Source organism: Poecilia reticulata, linkage group LG13, assembly GCF_000633615.1.
Source record: "Poecilia reticulata strain Guanapo linkage group LG13, Guppy_female_1.0+MT, whole genome shotgun sequence".
Taxonomy (NCBI): domain Eukaryota; kingdom Metazoa; phylum Chordata; class Actinopteri; order Cyprinodontiformes; family Poeciliidae; genus Poecilia; species Poecilia reticulata.
Window position 1 is genome coordinate 12,364,728 of NC_024343.1, and position 16,014 is coordinate 12,380,741.

General features: G+C 38.0%; 1 protein-coding gene across 8 annotated transcripts in view; it reads right to left on the reverse strand.

Annotated features, from left to right (window-relative positions):
* Positions 1-15,625, reverse strand: part of arap1 (ArfGAP with RhoGAP domain, ankyrin repeat and PH domain 1) — a 66,249-nt gene extending 50,624 nt beyond the window's left edge. For 6 of the 8 annotated variants that reach the window (XM_008425462.2, XM_017308317.1, XM_008425461.2 and 3 more), the window contains exons 1-2: positions 15,464-15,624; positions 1,157-2,288 (exon numbers count right to left, since the gene is read on the reverse strand). In XM_008425462.2, coding sequence (XP_008423684.1) covers positions 1,157-2,181 — 1,025 coding nt within the window. In that variant the 5' untranslated portion in view covers positions 2,182-2,288; positions 15,464-15,624. Of the gene's footprint in view, positions 1-1,156; positions 2,289-3,096; positions 3,200-15,463 lie in introns of all 8 variants that reach the window. The other 2 variants (XM_008425458.2, XM_008425463.2) reach the window with 2 other exon arrangements.
* Positions 15,626-16,014: the final 389 nt, after the last annotated feature.

Here is a 16,014-nt window from a genome sequence, read left to right on the forward strand (position 1 = left end):
TTTACAGATGAAGTGACAGAAAAAAGGATTATCTTATCTGATGTGCCATCAACACAAAACATGCAAACAAAATGCTATAAAACTGACTTTAAAAAAAAAACTGCTCTTCTGCTTTAAGAGCAAAATATGGATTTGTAAACACCGCTCAGTGTACACTAATTACATAAATGTCTAAAAACATAAGACAGAATTTTCTTTGTGAACTTTCATTGTTTATTCCCCCCAACACACACACACACAAACACAACTCTGGAAAAATAGGAGAAACATTAAATCAGAGAATGAACTGGGTGTACTTTCAACTAACACACCACGTTGGCGTGCTACAGTCAATCGGTAATAGGAAGTGCTTAATTTTACTTTCAGGAAGTATTATAAACTACACTGTAACATTTTCAAATATTCTGCACGGTCTGAAGCTGACAAAGGGTGCACTGTCTCCATTACACCAGTAGGTGGCAGCACAGCTCAAACAACATTAAATACCCACTCTTAATTACAGTATCTAACAGCAACAGCAACAAGTGATTACCATTCATTTTTTGGTTTATTTATTTTTGCATTGCATACATTTTACTGAGCAACCGGTCTGACTCCAAGAGCATCCTGGAAATACTGGAAACAACATGTAAAATTAGATAAGAAATTACTTTAAAATGAATAAGGTAGATGAAAAAAAAGATTATATCAGGAATAAAAATGTAGGGGGGGGGTTTTGTTTGCTTTTTTTTAACATTTTCTCTTTTACGCTACACTCTGAAAGGCAGATGCAGGAAGTGATGGGGGGAAAAGGAAGGTGGTGCAGGGCTTTCAAAACAGGACAAAGGAATGTGCCAAATACTTTAAACTGATTTTACTTCAACTCAGATCCAGCTGTGTATTTAACACATGTAGTCATCCGCCTATTTTATTTCCTATTACTCCATCCATGAATTCTTCTTAATTAATCTAAACAGCTAGTAGACCCAAAATCATATATTTCTTCTATACCTCTATATCTTTTAAGATGTCATTTAGTACTAAAATCATGGTTTCTTACTACTTTCAAACCTCAATGTCCCTTACTTGTTGCACCTAGAAACATCTGCTTAATACCAACATGTAAATGGTAATGCTGCACTTCAGACTGAAATTAATGCTGTTATGAAAACCTCACCTGTGAGTTTTGGGAGACTGTAGAGGAACCCGCTGTGGGATTGGTGGTGGGCCTTTAAATCCTGCTTTTGGAGGCAGAGGAGGGACACTTTTGTCCTCAATGGCAGAGGAGGCTGAGGAGACGGGAGAAGCTTTCCTGGCTTCATCCTCACCGAAAGAATGGGTAGACGGCTGTATGGGTAATGAATTAGAACGGGGTGTGGACGACTGGATGCTGGGAGTTTGGATGGGCGCTTCTGTGGAAACAAAGGTGCTGGTGGGGGTGGATTTCTGGGATGAAGATCTGCACTTTACTTCTGGAGGTGGCACCACAACGATCCTGTCCAAACTCAAGGAGCCAGAGTGTTGAGCAGGGGATGAGACGAAGGGCTGTGGGGGGCAGTTAGGTGTGCTGCGTGGGGGAACAGGTGGCAAAGATGCATCAGGCAGTGCAGACACAATGGGTGTAGGGTGACAGTTCACTGAAGAATTAGAACGAAACTTAGTCCTCTCTTTTGGTACAGGCTTAGCCCTTTTTCCATCCGGTGCTCCACTCCTCTCTTCCTCCTTTCCTCCTACAGGAGCAGAGTGTCTTTGCACAGGAACAGGTTTCGGTTTTCCTTCTCCATTACTGTTGTCTTGTGTATTACACAAATGTCTCTCCTTGGGGACTGGTTTGTCTCTCTCCCTGGGTGTAGGTCTTGTTATCTCGCCATCCATTTTCCCTTCTTCTACTTTTTTTTGCAAGGGAACAGGCACAGGCTTCTCTTTCCTTTTAACTTCAGGACGACCGGTCTGCTCAGAACTCTCTGGCTTTACAACATTAGCATGTGCAACATAACTAGCGGTCATTTTGTTAAGGTTTGCCAGGATTCGTTTCTGGTGACCTGGCAGGTTGATGCCCATCCGGTCCAATTGATCTGGCGTGAGGTTCTGGCAGTCTTGCAACTTTGTCAGCCCGGCCTCCTGGAATGCCTCACCGTATTGCTCCAAACGAAGCATGCTCAGCCAGTCACTCACGTTAGCACTGGATTCGGTCAGAGACATGGCTTGTTAGTATGTGTTTGCAGCATGTGTGAGGGTCAACATGCCATATTGGTTTGCTTTCATGAGGAAAAGACTGATCGTAGCGATTCAGATCATGGCTCTGCAACCTGCGGAAGAAAGAAAACATCAACATGTCAATTTCAACCAACCACATTATGCAGCTTCAGGGTTTTTTATTTTGCTTAAACCATTACTATCTACATCAATGAACATGGTGAAAGCATGTGGATGTATCAAAGGCAAATTCATCTCTGGACATAGTTTGCAGATGCCTGACACATTTATTTGCATGCAAGTATAAACACTCTGGGAATGTCCAGCCATCATATATTTTAGAAAGAAGTGTAAGATTCGATTCTATTTCCCAGAGATGTGTTTTGGCATGATATGTAAGAATCTACCTCAGAAAGTTAAAGCTTGAGAACAGAAGGGTCATCAACCTTGATCATATCATCAAATCAATTACAAAGTGACCTCAGATTGTGACAAATACATGACTGTTTAAATCAGTTCCTATTTTTTTCTTTGGATACGTTTCTTGCTATCGCATGGCCATAATAAATTTATTTTTTTCTCAGGAATAAATTTACAAAACTGTCAGGGGTTTTTGCTTTGTTCCCCTAAAATTCAGGTGCTACTAGAGGAAATGTTAAGTGATGCTCCATTCAACCATGTCCTTTCGGCAAACCTGAATCACGTTTTTAACCAAATGATGGCAATGGCGTTTCCTGAAACTTTGCATTGGTAAACAAACTTTGTTGCTAACTTGATGACACGATGTTGAATCCAGAACGTAAATTTATGATGGATAATGAAGATTGTAAAAGCTGCCATCAGAGGTCATTATATTTAAAATCAAGTGCAAACAGTCTTGTGAAAGATTATTATGATAAACTGTCATAGTATAAGTCTCACTTTCGTGAAAGAGGAAGTTGTGTTGAAGCCTCGACGGGGGCTGTCATTTTTATCAGCACGTCTTCAGCTGAGGAAGGCACACTGTAACGCCTACATTCCTTTCCTGTGATACAAATAAGGTTGTCAGATTAAACTGGTCTGCCCACATGCATGTATAAACTGTCGTCAAAATTTGTGATCTTACCAAGTATGACCCCTGACAAGCCAACATGTACTCGGTATGCTGGCATTGTCACTACAGAGCACTAGGTGAGGAAGTGTGAATGACACAAGAACTGGTATACAAATAATGTTCTCACTGACTTGGTAACTTCTCCTTATACGTCTCTATAACTCACACTTGGCTGATTCTCAGCATCCACAGGCCCTTTTCTTTTGTACTCTTCTGCATTTTATGTCTCCCTTTCTCTCCGGTTGGGATTTTATTCACCCTGCCAGGCACTGAGTCCTGGAATATCAATGATGTGCATAATATCAAAGTGTGACCTTGATTAACAAGGCTGATGTGGCAGCCCATTAAACACATTCATATTTAATATAAATATGGCAATACAAAGAAGCCAAAATTTTCAAGTCAATAAACAAACACCTGATGCATTTAGTGTCTTATCTGAAAGCCACACACACTGAAACAAGGGGAAACTGCTGGTTTCTTCACACATAACCACAGACACCGTTTCCCCTCCGTGCACACAGGGCTCTTAACTGAATACAAGTATAAAAGACAGATGGATGGTTTTGGTGATTTCACACATGTTCACAAAGATACTCAACAATGAAATAGGGCTTTTCCAACAAAGTGATTCCAATCCTTAACCAGGGCTGGTGCTAGAGCCTGAGAGCTAAGTTGCAGCAATATCGTTGAGTCATTAAAGTTTTACCGAGATAATGTTGGGTCCTCCCGGTTTTATTCTTTATTTTTGTGAAGGATTATAGCACATTAAGACACATTAACTGCAGAAAAATATTATTTACCCCAGTTTTCCAGCAAAAAGATGATCTGACATCCCCACCTTCATTTATTATGGTGGTAATAGTTATTGGGACAACAGTGGTAGATAGGTTCGATTCCCGCTCCAACCGCCTCTGTTCAAGACACAATATGGCAGCCTCAATGCTGTCCAGTAGCTTGCCATCATCAGTATGTGAATGGAAATGACTAATTTCATGTAAAGCGCCTTTGAGTGTCCTAGTAAAAGCGTTATGTAGGTTTGATGTCATTTCATAACAATAAAATAATTTCTTGTAAGTATAGCAGTGAGTGGCAGACTGACCCTCTTAGGTGTCACTTATGACTTGAGAGAAAAAAACAACAGCTGTAAGACACAGCATAGAAGTCTGATTGTGTTATGCTGATGTTAATCCAACATTTGACTACCTGTTGAAGCATAGTGTTTATACGTTTTATTATTTTAGACATGAAGTTTCAAACATGGATCTCACAATGCTTTCATTGGTTGCTGTTCCGTGTAGGCCCCCCTCTCACTTCTGACGAAAGCGGTCACTTATACTGGTCCTGCAACAAACTGGTGCCACATTAGCACCAGTTTTCAGGGTCTGAGGTAGAGCTCACATCACTTAAGCACTAGATCCAATTTGGTGGAAAAGAACCCGAATTTCACCACCTTTCCAACAGCACAGTGAAATGGAGGGTATGAAATGGAATGAAATAAAGTAATTACAATTTTTAAGTGATCTAGTTCTACGTTTTTCACATCTCAAACTGAACATTTCACTAAATTCAAACCGTTTTCTTTCGAAAAATTATTTCACAAGAAATAATTTGTCTCTTCAGTTTTGCAAGCGAGGTTTTTCTTTTGCAATATTGCAAGCAACATTTAACTTGATTGTCATCTCAGCCTCGTGTGATAATGCACCTGCTGCTGCCTGCCGCTGAATGGCAGTGCTGAGAGGGACGCCTGGGCAGCTGCGGCATTTCATGTGTTTTATAGATGTATTAAGTTTTTTTCAGTAAGAATGCATCAGAACCAGTCACAAATGCATTTGTGCCATCCATGATGTTCCCACACTCTTTACAGTATGTGCAGTGCATTAGTGTCGGCTGTACTGCATCTTAGCCAGCAAAATGGGTCAAACTACTGCCTTCATCGGGCCAAGTGCAGGTACATGGACGTTTAGAGTGAGCATGTGTGAGTTTTAATTGCACGCACCACAAATAATTGTTTGTACACATTGATATTTGTGCTCAGATTAGTTTCACTGTGCGCTCAAACTGGTGACACAACTAAAGCGACATAAATATCCGCAGTGCAATACACAGGGAAGCTCAGTTTTTGAGCAAAACTTTGGGATCTCACTCAGAAAAGTGTGGCTGTTTTCCCCCACGAATGCGTTGCACATAACCTAACTTAGTTTACTATAACTTGAAAGGCAAATAAGTTAGTTTACGATGGAAACGCTTATACTTGCGAGTTGGCAAGTCACTCACAATAGCGTGAGTATATCTGTAAAAGCACTGAACTAGAATAAAAATTGTCATCCAGATAATGCAAAGAGCTCAGAATTTCTGCCATTCTTGTTTCTAACAGGTCCTGGGTGTGAATTGATTCTAAAAACAGAAACTATGTGAGGACTGGAATAGCTGGCAATGAAGAAAATAAACATGAGTGAAACCCAGGATTATCCAGTGTCAGAAATAAACATTTGTCAATGTGTGATGGTGTTTAAATTAACCCTTTCATGCATAGTGGTCACTACAGTGGACAGCTATCTAAAAGCCATTTTCTTGCACTTCTTGTGGATTTTTATGTTATAAATGCACACAGACCACTGAAGTGGACACTATTGCATCATAAAATACACTATCAACTACTGGCCATCAGCTGCAAATGCAAGAAATTATTTTTGTTAAATCCAATATGGCCGACAGACAAAAAAGCATGCCGACCGACCCGGTCCCTCCTTCTACTGTAGACGACTCTTCCAGGTAAAAAAAAATATTGTGACATCAGATAACCCCTAAAGAACAATACTACTGATGTATTTTTATAACAACTTTGTATTTGGAGAAAATTACAACTGATCACCTAAAAAAAAAAAATACTTCTTTTTACAATTTTTTTTCCTACCTTTTTTTTATGCCTTAAAAAAACCAAAGAAAAATTGGGAAAAAAATCCTGACACAAAGGATCATACTTCATGCATTAAAGGGTTAATACATGTCCTCTCCCGTCTAATGTTTTCTCTACTAAAGCAGAGACCACAGTGTACAGGGACTGCGTCTCTTGCTGTCAGCTCTCTGATAAAACACAGTTCCTATTTTTTGAATTGAGGAACTTCAAAACTGTTCATGCAATCAATTACAGTATGATTGGTCTTCAGCAGACATTGGTGAGTTACTCACAATCACCCAAGCATGCAAAGTCTAAAAGTAACATTTTAGCACGAACGCAATTTTATTAAGCGGATTTTAACATCTTTGACCAGGAATTAGATATATTTTACACAAGCAGTTTGTCTAAGTTCTTAATCAGCCTACAGTTTTGTTCTTATTGTGTGGGTGTTGACTGTGAACCGCAATGAGAAGTGTTAGGAACTTTTCTACTGGGTGAGAAAAACTAAAAAAAAATGTCAAATGCCTAGGCCTCTGCCCTTCTTACTAAATGTCTGAACGTTTGCAGCCAGGCAATGTTTTTTTTCTTTTTTAGATACTAAGCAAAAAGTCGAGACAAGAAGCACGTACCTCAAGTCTTTAGAAGATTAAAGAAAATAACGCAAAATATGTAATCTCCTTCAAGAATGCAAGATTTAAAACATGAGCATGTAAAGTATTCAGTTTGTTATTACCGAGGCTTTAAAATTAAGCTTGGCTACATTTGTTGCCCGAAAGATTTGGGTGGCTTGATTCAGGCTGCCACTGACATTCTGAGCTGTCATTCAAACTCTGAAATATTTACTTGCTGCAGACTTCCTGCATTATTTTGATTCTAAATATGCCCACTGTCACCGTAGGTTAATTAGGTCATGTCAATGTTGAGGCATCGCATTCATCTCTTCCCACTTTCAGTTTATATCTCACAAACCATTTCATACTCTTGCATGTCACCAGTGCATGACTGTTTTAATATGTGTAGCAAGATATTTGTATGAATAGTTGAGATGAATGTGAATTAAAAAGATCAAATCCTGCACAAATTTTAATGTAATTGTAAATTATTTAATAAAGATTTGCTATTGCCTCTTCTGCCCAGCCACTGCTCATCATAATCCCTATTTAGGTCAACCAACTGTTATAAAATATGACAGATTTGGAACGCTGGTCAAATAAAAAATAACTAAGCGACTTCCTAGTCAATGTGATTTATTGAAGCATATAAACACCACTATAAAATTGTTTTAAATCTTCAGTTGTTAAACCAAGTACAAAACAGCCCCAAGGCAATCAGAAACTCAGAGATCTTTGACAGGAATCACATAAGGCTTTTTTTTTGTTTTATACGAAAAGTTTAAAAAAAAAGAAAAGTCATCATAGTATGTTGCCATTTGATCAGACGACTCAATATTTCAGTCAAAAACCAATTTAATATGTGTACTGACTAAAAGGGTCAATGAGTAGCACTTAAGCTAAATAAACCATTTTAAAACTTATATTTGAAAATAAGACAAAGGATGAGGCGAGCAAATATTTTGTATGCTGTTTAACCAATCAACAATACACACTTCAAGCTCAACATTAATACATCATTACTGCTGTTTTGCAAGCCGGAGGGAGTCAGAGTACAGTATGAACTCTTGATATTCTACCTTGATTTTCTTAACTTCCCAAAAGGAAGAAATTTGGGTTTGCTACAGATTGCTTAAATATGTTCGGCATGTTAAAGTAGCTGTTGAACTTTTAACCAAACCAAACTGACTTCCATTTCTTAATCTCTTACTCAGTATTTTAAAACTTCCCCTTTTTTTTTGTTTGCATTTTTCGACTCTTCCCCACCTCTGTACGTCTCCCCCTCCCTCCGACACAGAGCTGGCAATAAACAGACTCTCTGTACTGCCCTCACAATGGACGGTTCTGTTGCCTGGGATAGAGGACGAGACTGACAAGAAGGAAGGAGTCATGGTGGGGGTCCGCTGTTCGACTAGGCTCACGCTCTAAAACAAGCGCTACCCTAATCATACTATGTGAGAGACAGGATTCCTATTAAATTGTGGTTCATGTCTCATATCCTTTTTAAAATTCTCAGAAAGAAACACAACTGTGATGCTCTGTCTTCTGTTTCTCCATTTCAGTTAGCTTATTAGTGTAACCAGTTCAGATACTATTTGCATTGGTGTTTTTTTATTTTTTTACATTCCAGTGACAAGGGAAAGAAGAGCACACCTTGTGAATAAACCTGATCTTCATAACGAAACGTTTTACTTTCTTAAACTTTTGACATTTCTCCTGCCTCCTTGTTATGTGTCTTTTAAGGCAGGTGTCTGAGAGTGTCAGTGTGGTTTCACCCAGCCACAATAACCCTTGACCTTGTTTCATTTTAACACACCACTGGAACTTTGTCTTTATAATTTCTTACGCCATTCAACCCTACATATTTTCATAAGACTGTGAAAGGCAGATTTAGGCTATACATTTTATTGCTTTCAGTGGTTCCACTTGTATTTACATCACTTGGTTTAAATATATAATGCTCAAAAAAATAAAGGGAACACTTCAGTGTTCACTTAAATGTTAAAGTGTTCCCTTTATTTTTTTGAGCAGTGTACTATATAGAGCAGCGGTACTAATAAAAGAGCTGTTGGCCACTACAGAAGCTAAGATGTTAAGATTTCTGGGTTTACCCAAAACCTTTGACTAATACTGAACTTGCTCTTTATAAAACCTATGCAAAAAAAATAATGTGTCTTATTATATTTACTTATACTTTATGTTCATACTAGGAGTATTTTTATCTTCAGACAATCAGTGACATATTTCTAGAAACAAACATAACATACAAAAAAAACTTCATGATCGTCAGCACAATAAAAGCATAGAAAATAATAAATAGGTTCTACATCACACAAAATTAAGTCAATTGCAGAAACGTCAGAACATTACTTCACATTTGAAAGCTAAAACATACACTGACTGGCAATAGTATTCATGACCTTTGACATTTTCCACATTAAAACCTGAAGCATCGGTGAATCAGGGGGACTACGTGACAGAGCAACACAAAGTAGTGAATAACGTGGTTATCTTTTTTTTTTTACAAATCTAAAAAATGTAGTATGTAATGGCCTCTGCCATAGACTAGACACGTCTTGGTAGGTTTTCACAAGCTTCTTCCATGTTCAAGTGATAAATTGAAAAGTGCTGCTCTAAGAGATGGTGGGATATTTTGATGAACCATGTGGATTCACTCCACATGAATCCACATGGTTCATTAGGTGACTTCGGATGGTAGTTCTATACCAAGGCTTGTTTTTAGGCACGGGTAAATAGAGTTAAATAGAAAAACACACAACACTTAATTTAAAATATTTTACATTTTAAAACAATGCGTCGTTTTTATTGTAGCAAATAAAATCCAAATGAAACACAGGAAAAAATTGCTGTTGTAACGTGACAAAATGTACAGAAGATGCAGATGCACGAAAACTTTGCAAGCAAAGGTAAAACAAAGGTTTTACTCAGTCAGACAGCTTCATCTGATCTTATTTGCATTTGATTTACTTTTAGTTTAAAAAGTTTTTCCTTTGTAAAACTCTTTGGTTATCCAACATCACAAATTGATTCAAAATCAGGTGAATATTAGAAATTAACTTTAGCTCCAAGTTCCTTTACACGATGAGCTAACTCCTAAAATAAACTGAACTTATCAGGAATTGCTGTTACTTCTCTTTCTGTATCTTAACGACTTACAGCACAGGAAGTAAAGGGAATGCTATAACAGAGACAAGAAGCAGAGTTTATATAGGTCTCCTGCTTTGTTTATCTTTCCTTTGTGCCTCTCATCACAATAACTGTTAGTCTGAATCTTAGAAGATATTCTGATCAGCCTTCTACCATTTAATCTCGGAGAATACTCAGAAACACGCTACGACATCCTTTTACGGGTTTCTGATAAAAAGCGAAAGGATGCAAAACCTTATCAGCCCATCTAACTACCGTTCGTCATTCGTAGATGATTAAAGTGTGAACATCAAAACCCAACTTCCCTAGAGGCAGCTACAGGAAAAGGTCTGGCAGCTGAGGATCATTAACGTTTAATAGCTCAACACAGCTTGTTTAAATAATTACCTCAGTGTTAGCACTATGCATAATTGCCACTTTTACAGCTAAATCTATAAGCATTTGGCTGGTTTGTTGTAAAAACCGGTGCAAAAAATCCTCCTTTTCTAAAATTAAGTTCTGGGAAAGTCTAATACTACTGCATCAAAAAGTAACGTGCAGCTTTTTTTATTATTATTATTTATCAAATTATCAGATTAATAGTGCAAAACAGTAAAAAATTGAAACAGGTGGATCTTTAACTAAACGTTTGACCGCCTTGAATGTGGAGATGACTCCCAGATCATAACTTTAACCTTAACAAACTAAGCAACTTCTAACATTGTGCAACAGTAGCGATGACATAAACAGGAAATTAAAAAGTGGCTTAAGATAAAAGATTGATGCCCTCTAGTAGAAGTCTTCGACACGCATTGTGGGTTTAAAATGCGAGCAACATACTGGCTGAAGTGAAACTGTTTGTGCAAATCAGGATTGCACAGTATTAAGAAAACATGTAACTGCAACACTACTTGTTGAACTAAACCCACATTTTCCTCATTCTTCCTTTTCTCTTGTGTCATTCTGATACACCATATAGTCTAAAGCACAGCAGTCATTCTGTTCCCATCAATGCTGAGCTGCAGTAGTAATTTCCTGTACACACAGTTGGAATACAGATAGAAATGTAAAAATGCATCCCTCTGAAATGTGCATTAATTGATATGATTTACAGTCATTTGTTGACAAAAACATAATAAGATTAAATCAAATTTGATAAAAAACTGAAATAGCAAGCGTAATTAAACAGAGTAAAAAAAACTATGTACTTTGACTTGTACTAAAAGTCAAAAGGACAACTTTTGACTTCTTTCTCGGAAGTCAAAAGTCTCACTTCCTTGAAGGAAGAAGTTGTCTTGGAAAATCAAAGACAAGCTGGCGATGAGAGTGATGAGGTTAAAAAGGACTGCAGGACAGAGTTCAGGGAACCAGGAGAGAATTAAAATGTATCAACTGCTTTTTGCTATCAAAGTACACCAAGGTTATTATTAAGTTACAGTTTCAAAACTACTTGAATCTTCTATTCCTGCGGTTCAAATCCTTTTCATTGATGCCAGAGAAAGTGCCTGATTGACTGGAGCTTTGCTCACCCCGCCCTACCTCTCTTCTTCCTGGCCTACAAGAAAGTCAGCTGTTTAGAAAGCAACACGGAAAAGACAAAAGTTTAAAGCTGCAAATGGTTTGTCTGTTTAGCAGCTGAATGTAAGCTTTAATTATCTTGTAGCTCCATATTTTGCCTTTTATAACTGCTCAAAATTGAGAATTTCTTTTAAATAAAATAGGTTTTCTCTCACTTTGACTTTAATTTCAACCCACTGCTTGTGACTAAAACATTAGTTATTCCTTGATTTTCAAACTATCCTTAGCTGAAATAAATGGATTGATAGTGATGAGCTGTTTGTAGCCAAGACAACTGCTAATGGCATTTATTCTCACATCTATTAGGATGCTGAATAATATCCACCTTATATATTTCTTTTTTATAAAAACAAACGGGCTTTATTGCATTTATTTTATGTTTTTTTTTTATAAGACTTTTCATTATCAACCATCACCGTTTGGCTTGACGATACATGTTAGAGGTAACTGTTGTGAATTAATTGCTCATTGACACTAATAAAGCTGAAGTGTCATGAGTATATAAATAGCGGACTCCTGTTTTAAACTGATCGACCATCAACACACAAATCTCAGCCACAACAAATACCACAGCGGCACAAAACAATCACAAAGCCAACGTTTCACTTGTGCATCCTGGTGTTTTCCAACCTCTACTCTGCATCTCTCCATAGTTGTTGCTCCATGAACACGTTGGTAGTTCTGTTTGTTGCAGGTGACTTTGCACAGCCACTTTGCAGATTCCTGACTGGGAGCAATTCTGGTTCTACTGCAAATAACCGGTTGGGCAGTTTGGGGCAATCACTATGTGGTTGCTAGTATATTTTAGTTAGTGGTAAACTTGTTACGTCATGTTTACAGAGTCTTGACTGGCTAGAAATTCTTTGCATAGTTCAGCTCCTTCATCACGCCGAGTTCCAGTAATCAGCCTTTCCCACAACTTGCCATTTGACTTCACGTTTCTACCAAGATGCTGTCCACAAGAAGAGCTGCTACAGAGTACAGGCACACACAAAGGACGTGACTCATGTACCCATCAACAGAGACACTGCTGCTTTCAGCCCACTTTCAATTAGGAGTGAATAGTGACTCAGTCCTGCCAGTACAGCGACGCATCTGAACAATATCCTCTAGTGAACAACCTTGTGCGCGAACAAATGCACTTGTCCGTCTCTTTTCAGGATGCCAGAAGATGTTTCTAACTCAACCCGACAGTCCAGCACCACAGACCTGTCAGCTGTTCACAAGAATAAATCCATTCTCAGTCTGACACTGTTTGGTTTTGTGTGATGAGTGGGTACATGCAATTTACATAGAACAATCTACATTTAGCAGGTATTTTCAAATAGTTGAATTGGATAGGGTGATCTATTTCTCTGAAACAATAATCAGCTTTCCTTTCACCTCTCCCCTCATTATGACGTGATTCAGAAGGAAGTAATCTTGTGAGACAGATGATGGCAGAAGGAAAAATAGATTAAAAGGAAGAAAGATAAGGACATAATTTAAAGAGTTAACAAGAAGTCGAGTCTTGAGCTCAACTCAACATATAATGGAGGAGGAAGCCATACAAAGAGTTCATGTCCTAATACACCATAAACTGCAGCACTGCTTGATGGGGCTCTCAGGTTTGCACCTGTATAAAACGTGTGATAGCCTTCCTTATCAACAGTTCTCAGTTACCGCAAATAAAAAAAGTCAGAGGGGTGATAATTCTGTTAGGTAGTTAACATTACAAGTCTGTCATAAAACGATTCACTAGTTCATGTTTATTTTTATCTCAAGTGCAATAAACTTAAAAACTCACCATGCCTGGTTCTGTTTTTTTAAGCAGCAGAATCATGTCGGATTCTGCTACACAGAAAGTAGTGTTATTAATACGGAGTGAGAAAAGACTTTCTTCACTTCCTGTATGTCAGCCACTGTTTTTTACATGTTGTCCTGCTGCAGCCACAAGCTTTTCCATTTTAGAGTTTTTCGAGACACACAAAAGTGGCACATGTGGTGAAAAAGCAGAATAAAAGACAAGGAAAAGAGATGCACAGATTTGTAAAGATTGTTTTTAGAGTAAAAACCTTTAAAATTGAGGGCTACATTTGCATTAAGTCTCTGTAACTCAATACTTTATAGAATCACGTTTTGCTGTGATTACAGCTGCTCTTTTTGGGTTCCTACCAGCTTTGCACATCTACACTGACATTTCTATACATCTTTTTTTAACAAAATAGTTCCAGGTAGCTTGATGGAGAGTATACTGCAACTTCAAAGTCTTGGCCTAGATTGCTAATTGAATTTAGGCCTAGACTTTGACTGGGCCATTCTATCAAGTGCGTGCTTTGACCTACAACAGTGGTTTTCGACTCTGGTCTGGAAGACCTGCTGTTCTACATGTTTAGGTCTTTTCTACAGTCACAAAGCTGACTTAAACAAATAGGTGATTAACAGGCACTTGACAGCACATTGAGGAAACAACGGATTTTGTGCAGCATAAATTTTTTTTTGCCACAGAAACCATTTTGCACGTCTGCTGTGACTGCCACATGACATGTGGTAAACAGCAAAAGGGATTTTTATTCACTTTCTTCTTCTTGCCACATTAAGATTTGAATTTGTCCACTTTTCTGTTGACAAATTTTCCAACTTGAGCTGTACATCCACAGTCATTATGGGTCTTGTTGCCAGTTGCCCGTTGTGCCGATTGAGATGGACAGACATGTCTTGTCAAGTTTTTCCATCATCAGATGATATACCTGACCTGTGCGGTGTATTCTTTGGTCTTTATCTTCTAAAAAAATAGCTGAGGTTTTTACAGAACAGCTACATTTATACAGAAGTTAAACTACAACCAGGCCTATAATATATAATTTGACATCTAAAAACAATTGGTGGCAGTAGAGTTTATGTTGAGGTGCCAGAAAAACAGCGCCTGAATATGAATGCGCATCATATTTTTAAGATTTTTTTTTGCAAATAACAAAAGTTTTGAAAACCATTTATCGTTTTTTTCAATTTCACAATTACGCACTACGTGTTGGTATGTCACACAAAATCCACTTAAGTTTGTGGTTAATGTAAAAAAAAAACTGACGATAAGATATAAATATTTTTATATAAGCATGACAGATTTGCTTTTTAAATATTCAACTGAGCTAGTATGTCATGCAAAAATGTTTTATGCTATATTGAGCCTCTTGAACTACAACAAGTAGTCCACATATCTGAAAGAAACAGGATATAAAACAGCAGTTTCCACCGATCTAAAAATCATAACTGATAAACTCAGACAGTTTCTCTCTTGATAAAGGCTAATTTATATAAACTGGGGTTGCATGTCGTGCATGCTGGTCTAGCTTAAAAACAAAAAGCAGAAATGAGCTGATGGAGAGATCTTCAGAAGCATGCACTGTGGTTAGGGGCGATGGGGCTGCACTCTTGATTCAGAACTGTAGATGAAAGCCTGGAAATAACAATCCATCTGCTTACACAAAACTCGTGAATCATTTTTGCGTAATCCTCCAGAACCTCTAACAGTAACAGCCACAACGACCATGCAATCAGATTAGGAATAATGAATTCCTCTGGGGGTAAACAGTCCAGTCACACAGGCAGAGACATAATAGAGAGAAACTTGTTGCATCCAACAGCTAGACGTGCCTCACAAGTCACCATGAAGTCAATAAAAGCTGATTATGGTTTCCTCTTCTTCGTTCATAAGGAGACATCAAAAAGCAGAACTGTACTCGGCGGATAAAATGATTTGTGACTTTTCTGCCAAACTAACCCAGCGTAAAGTCTACACATAACAGTTCAAAACACCGGTCAGTGGCACAGAGTAACCTAGACAACCCGTTTATTTTTAACAGGAAACTACTCCTCTGTTAACTGGACTCTGGAAGGGTTTGTTTGTTTTTTTATCTAAAAACTTTTTATATGACCAAAACAAAAAAATAGACGCATGAAATGGTTTTATCAACTTACCTTTTTAAGCATTAACAGGTGTTCCACTCGGCGAATTTATTCTGTTCTTTTGTCCCCGAAATGGGCTCAGAGGCCACGACTGCAGTCCCAAACAGCTCCTAACATTTTTCTCACAGCGGAGCAGCAACTCAGGCGACAACTCACGGTCTTCTGACGGCAAGCTGCAAACACGGAAACATTCCACTTCCGGGTAGACCTTTTAGAATAAGTGCATCAAATTTTATTTTGAAGGTCTATAACTTTACTTTTTAGACTTTTCCAGTACATTTCTAGCTAACTAGAGGCCAATTTATGCAGAACAACGTACAAAACTTCCGTAAGTCCATCATGTGACTCAGAGGAACATTTGGACTGCCCAGTGTGCTGTTATACTGTCATCTTTTACTAGAAGTCCATGATCAGGAAACTAGGCTAACTGGAAAGTCCCAAACACAACTATTTATAGTGAGACATTTCGTACATATAAACAATTGCAATCAAGTAAGAATTCACTCATTTATATAGTAAAATCAACCTAAAAATTAGGTCTAAAAGTACTGTGTGTATATATA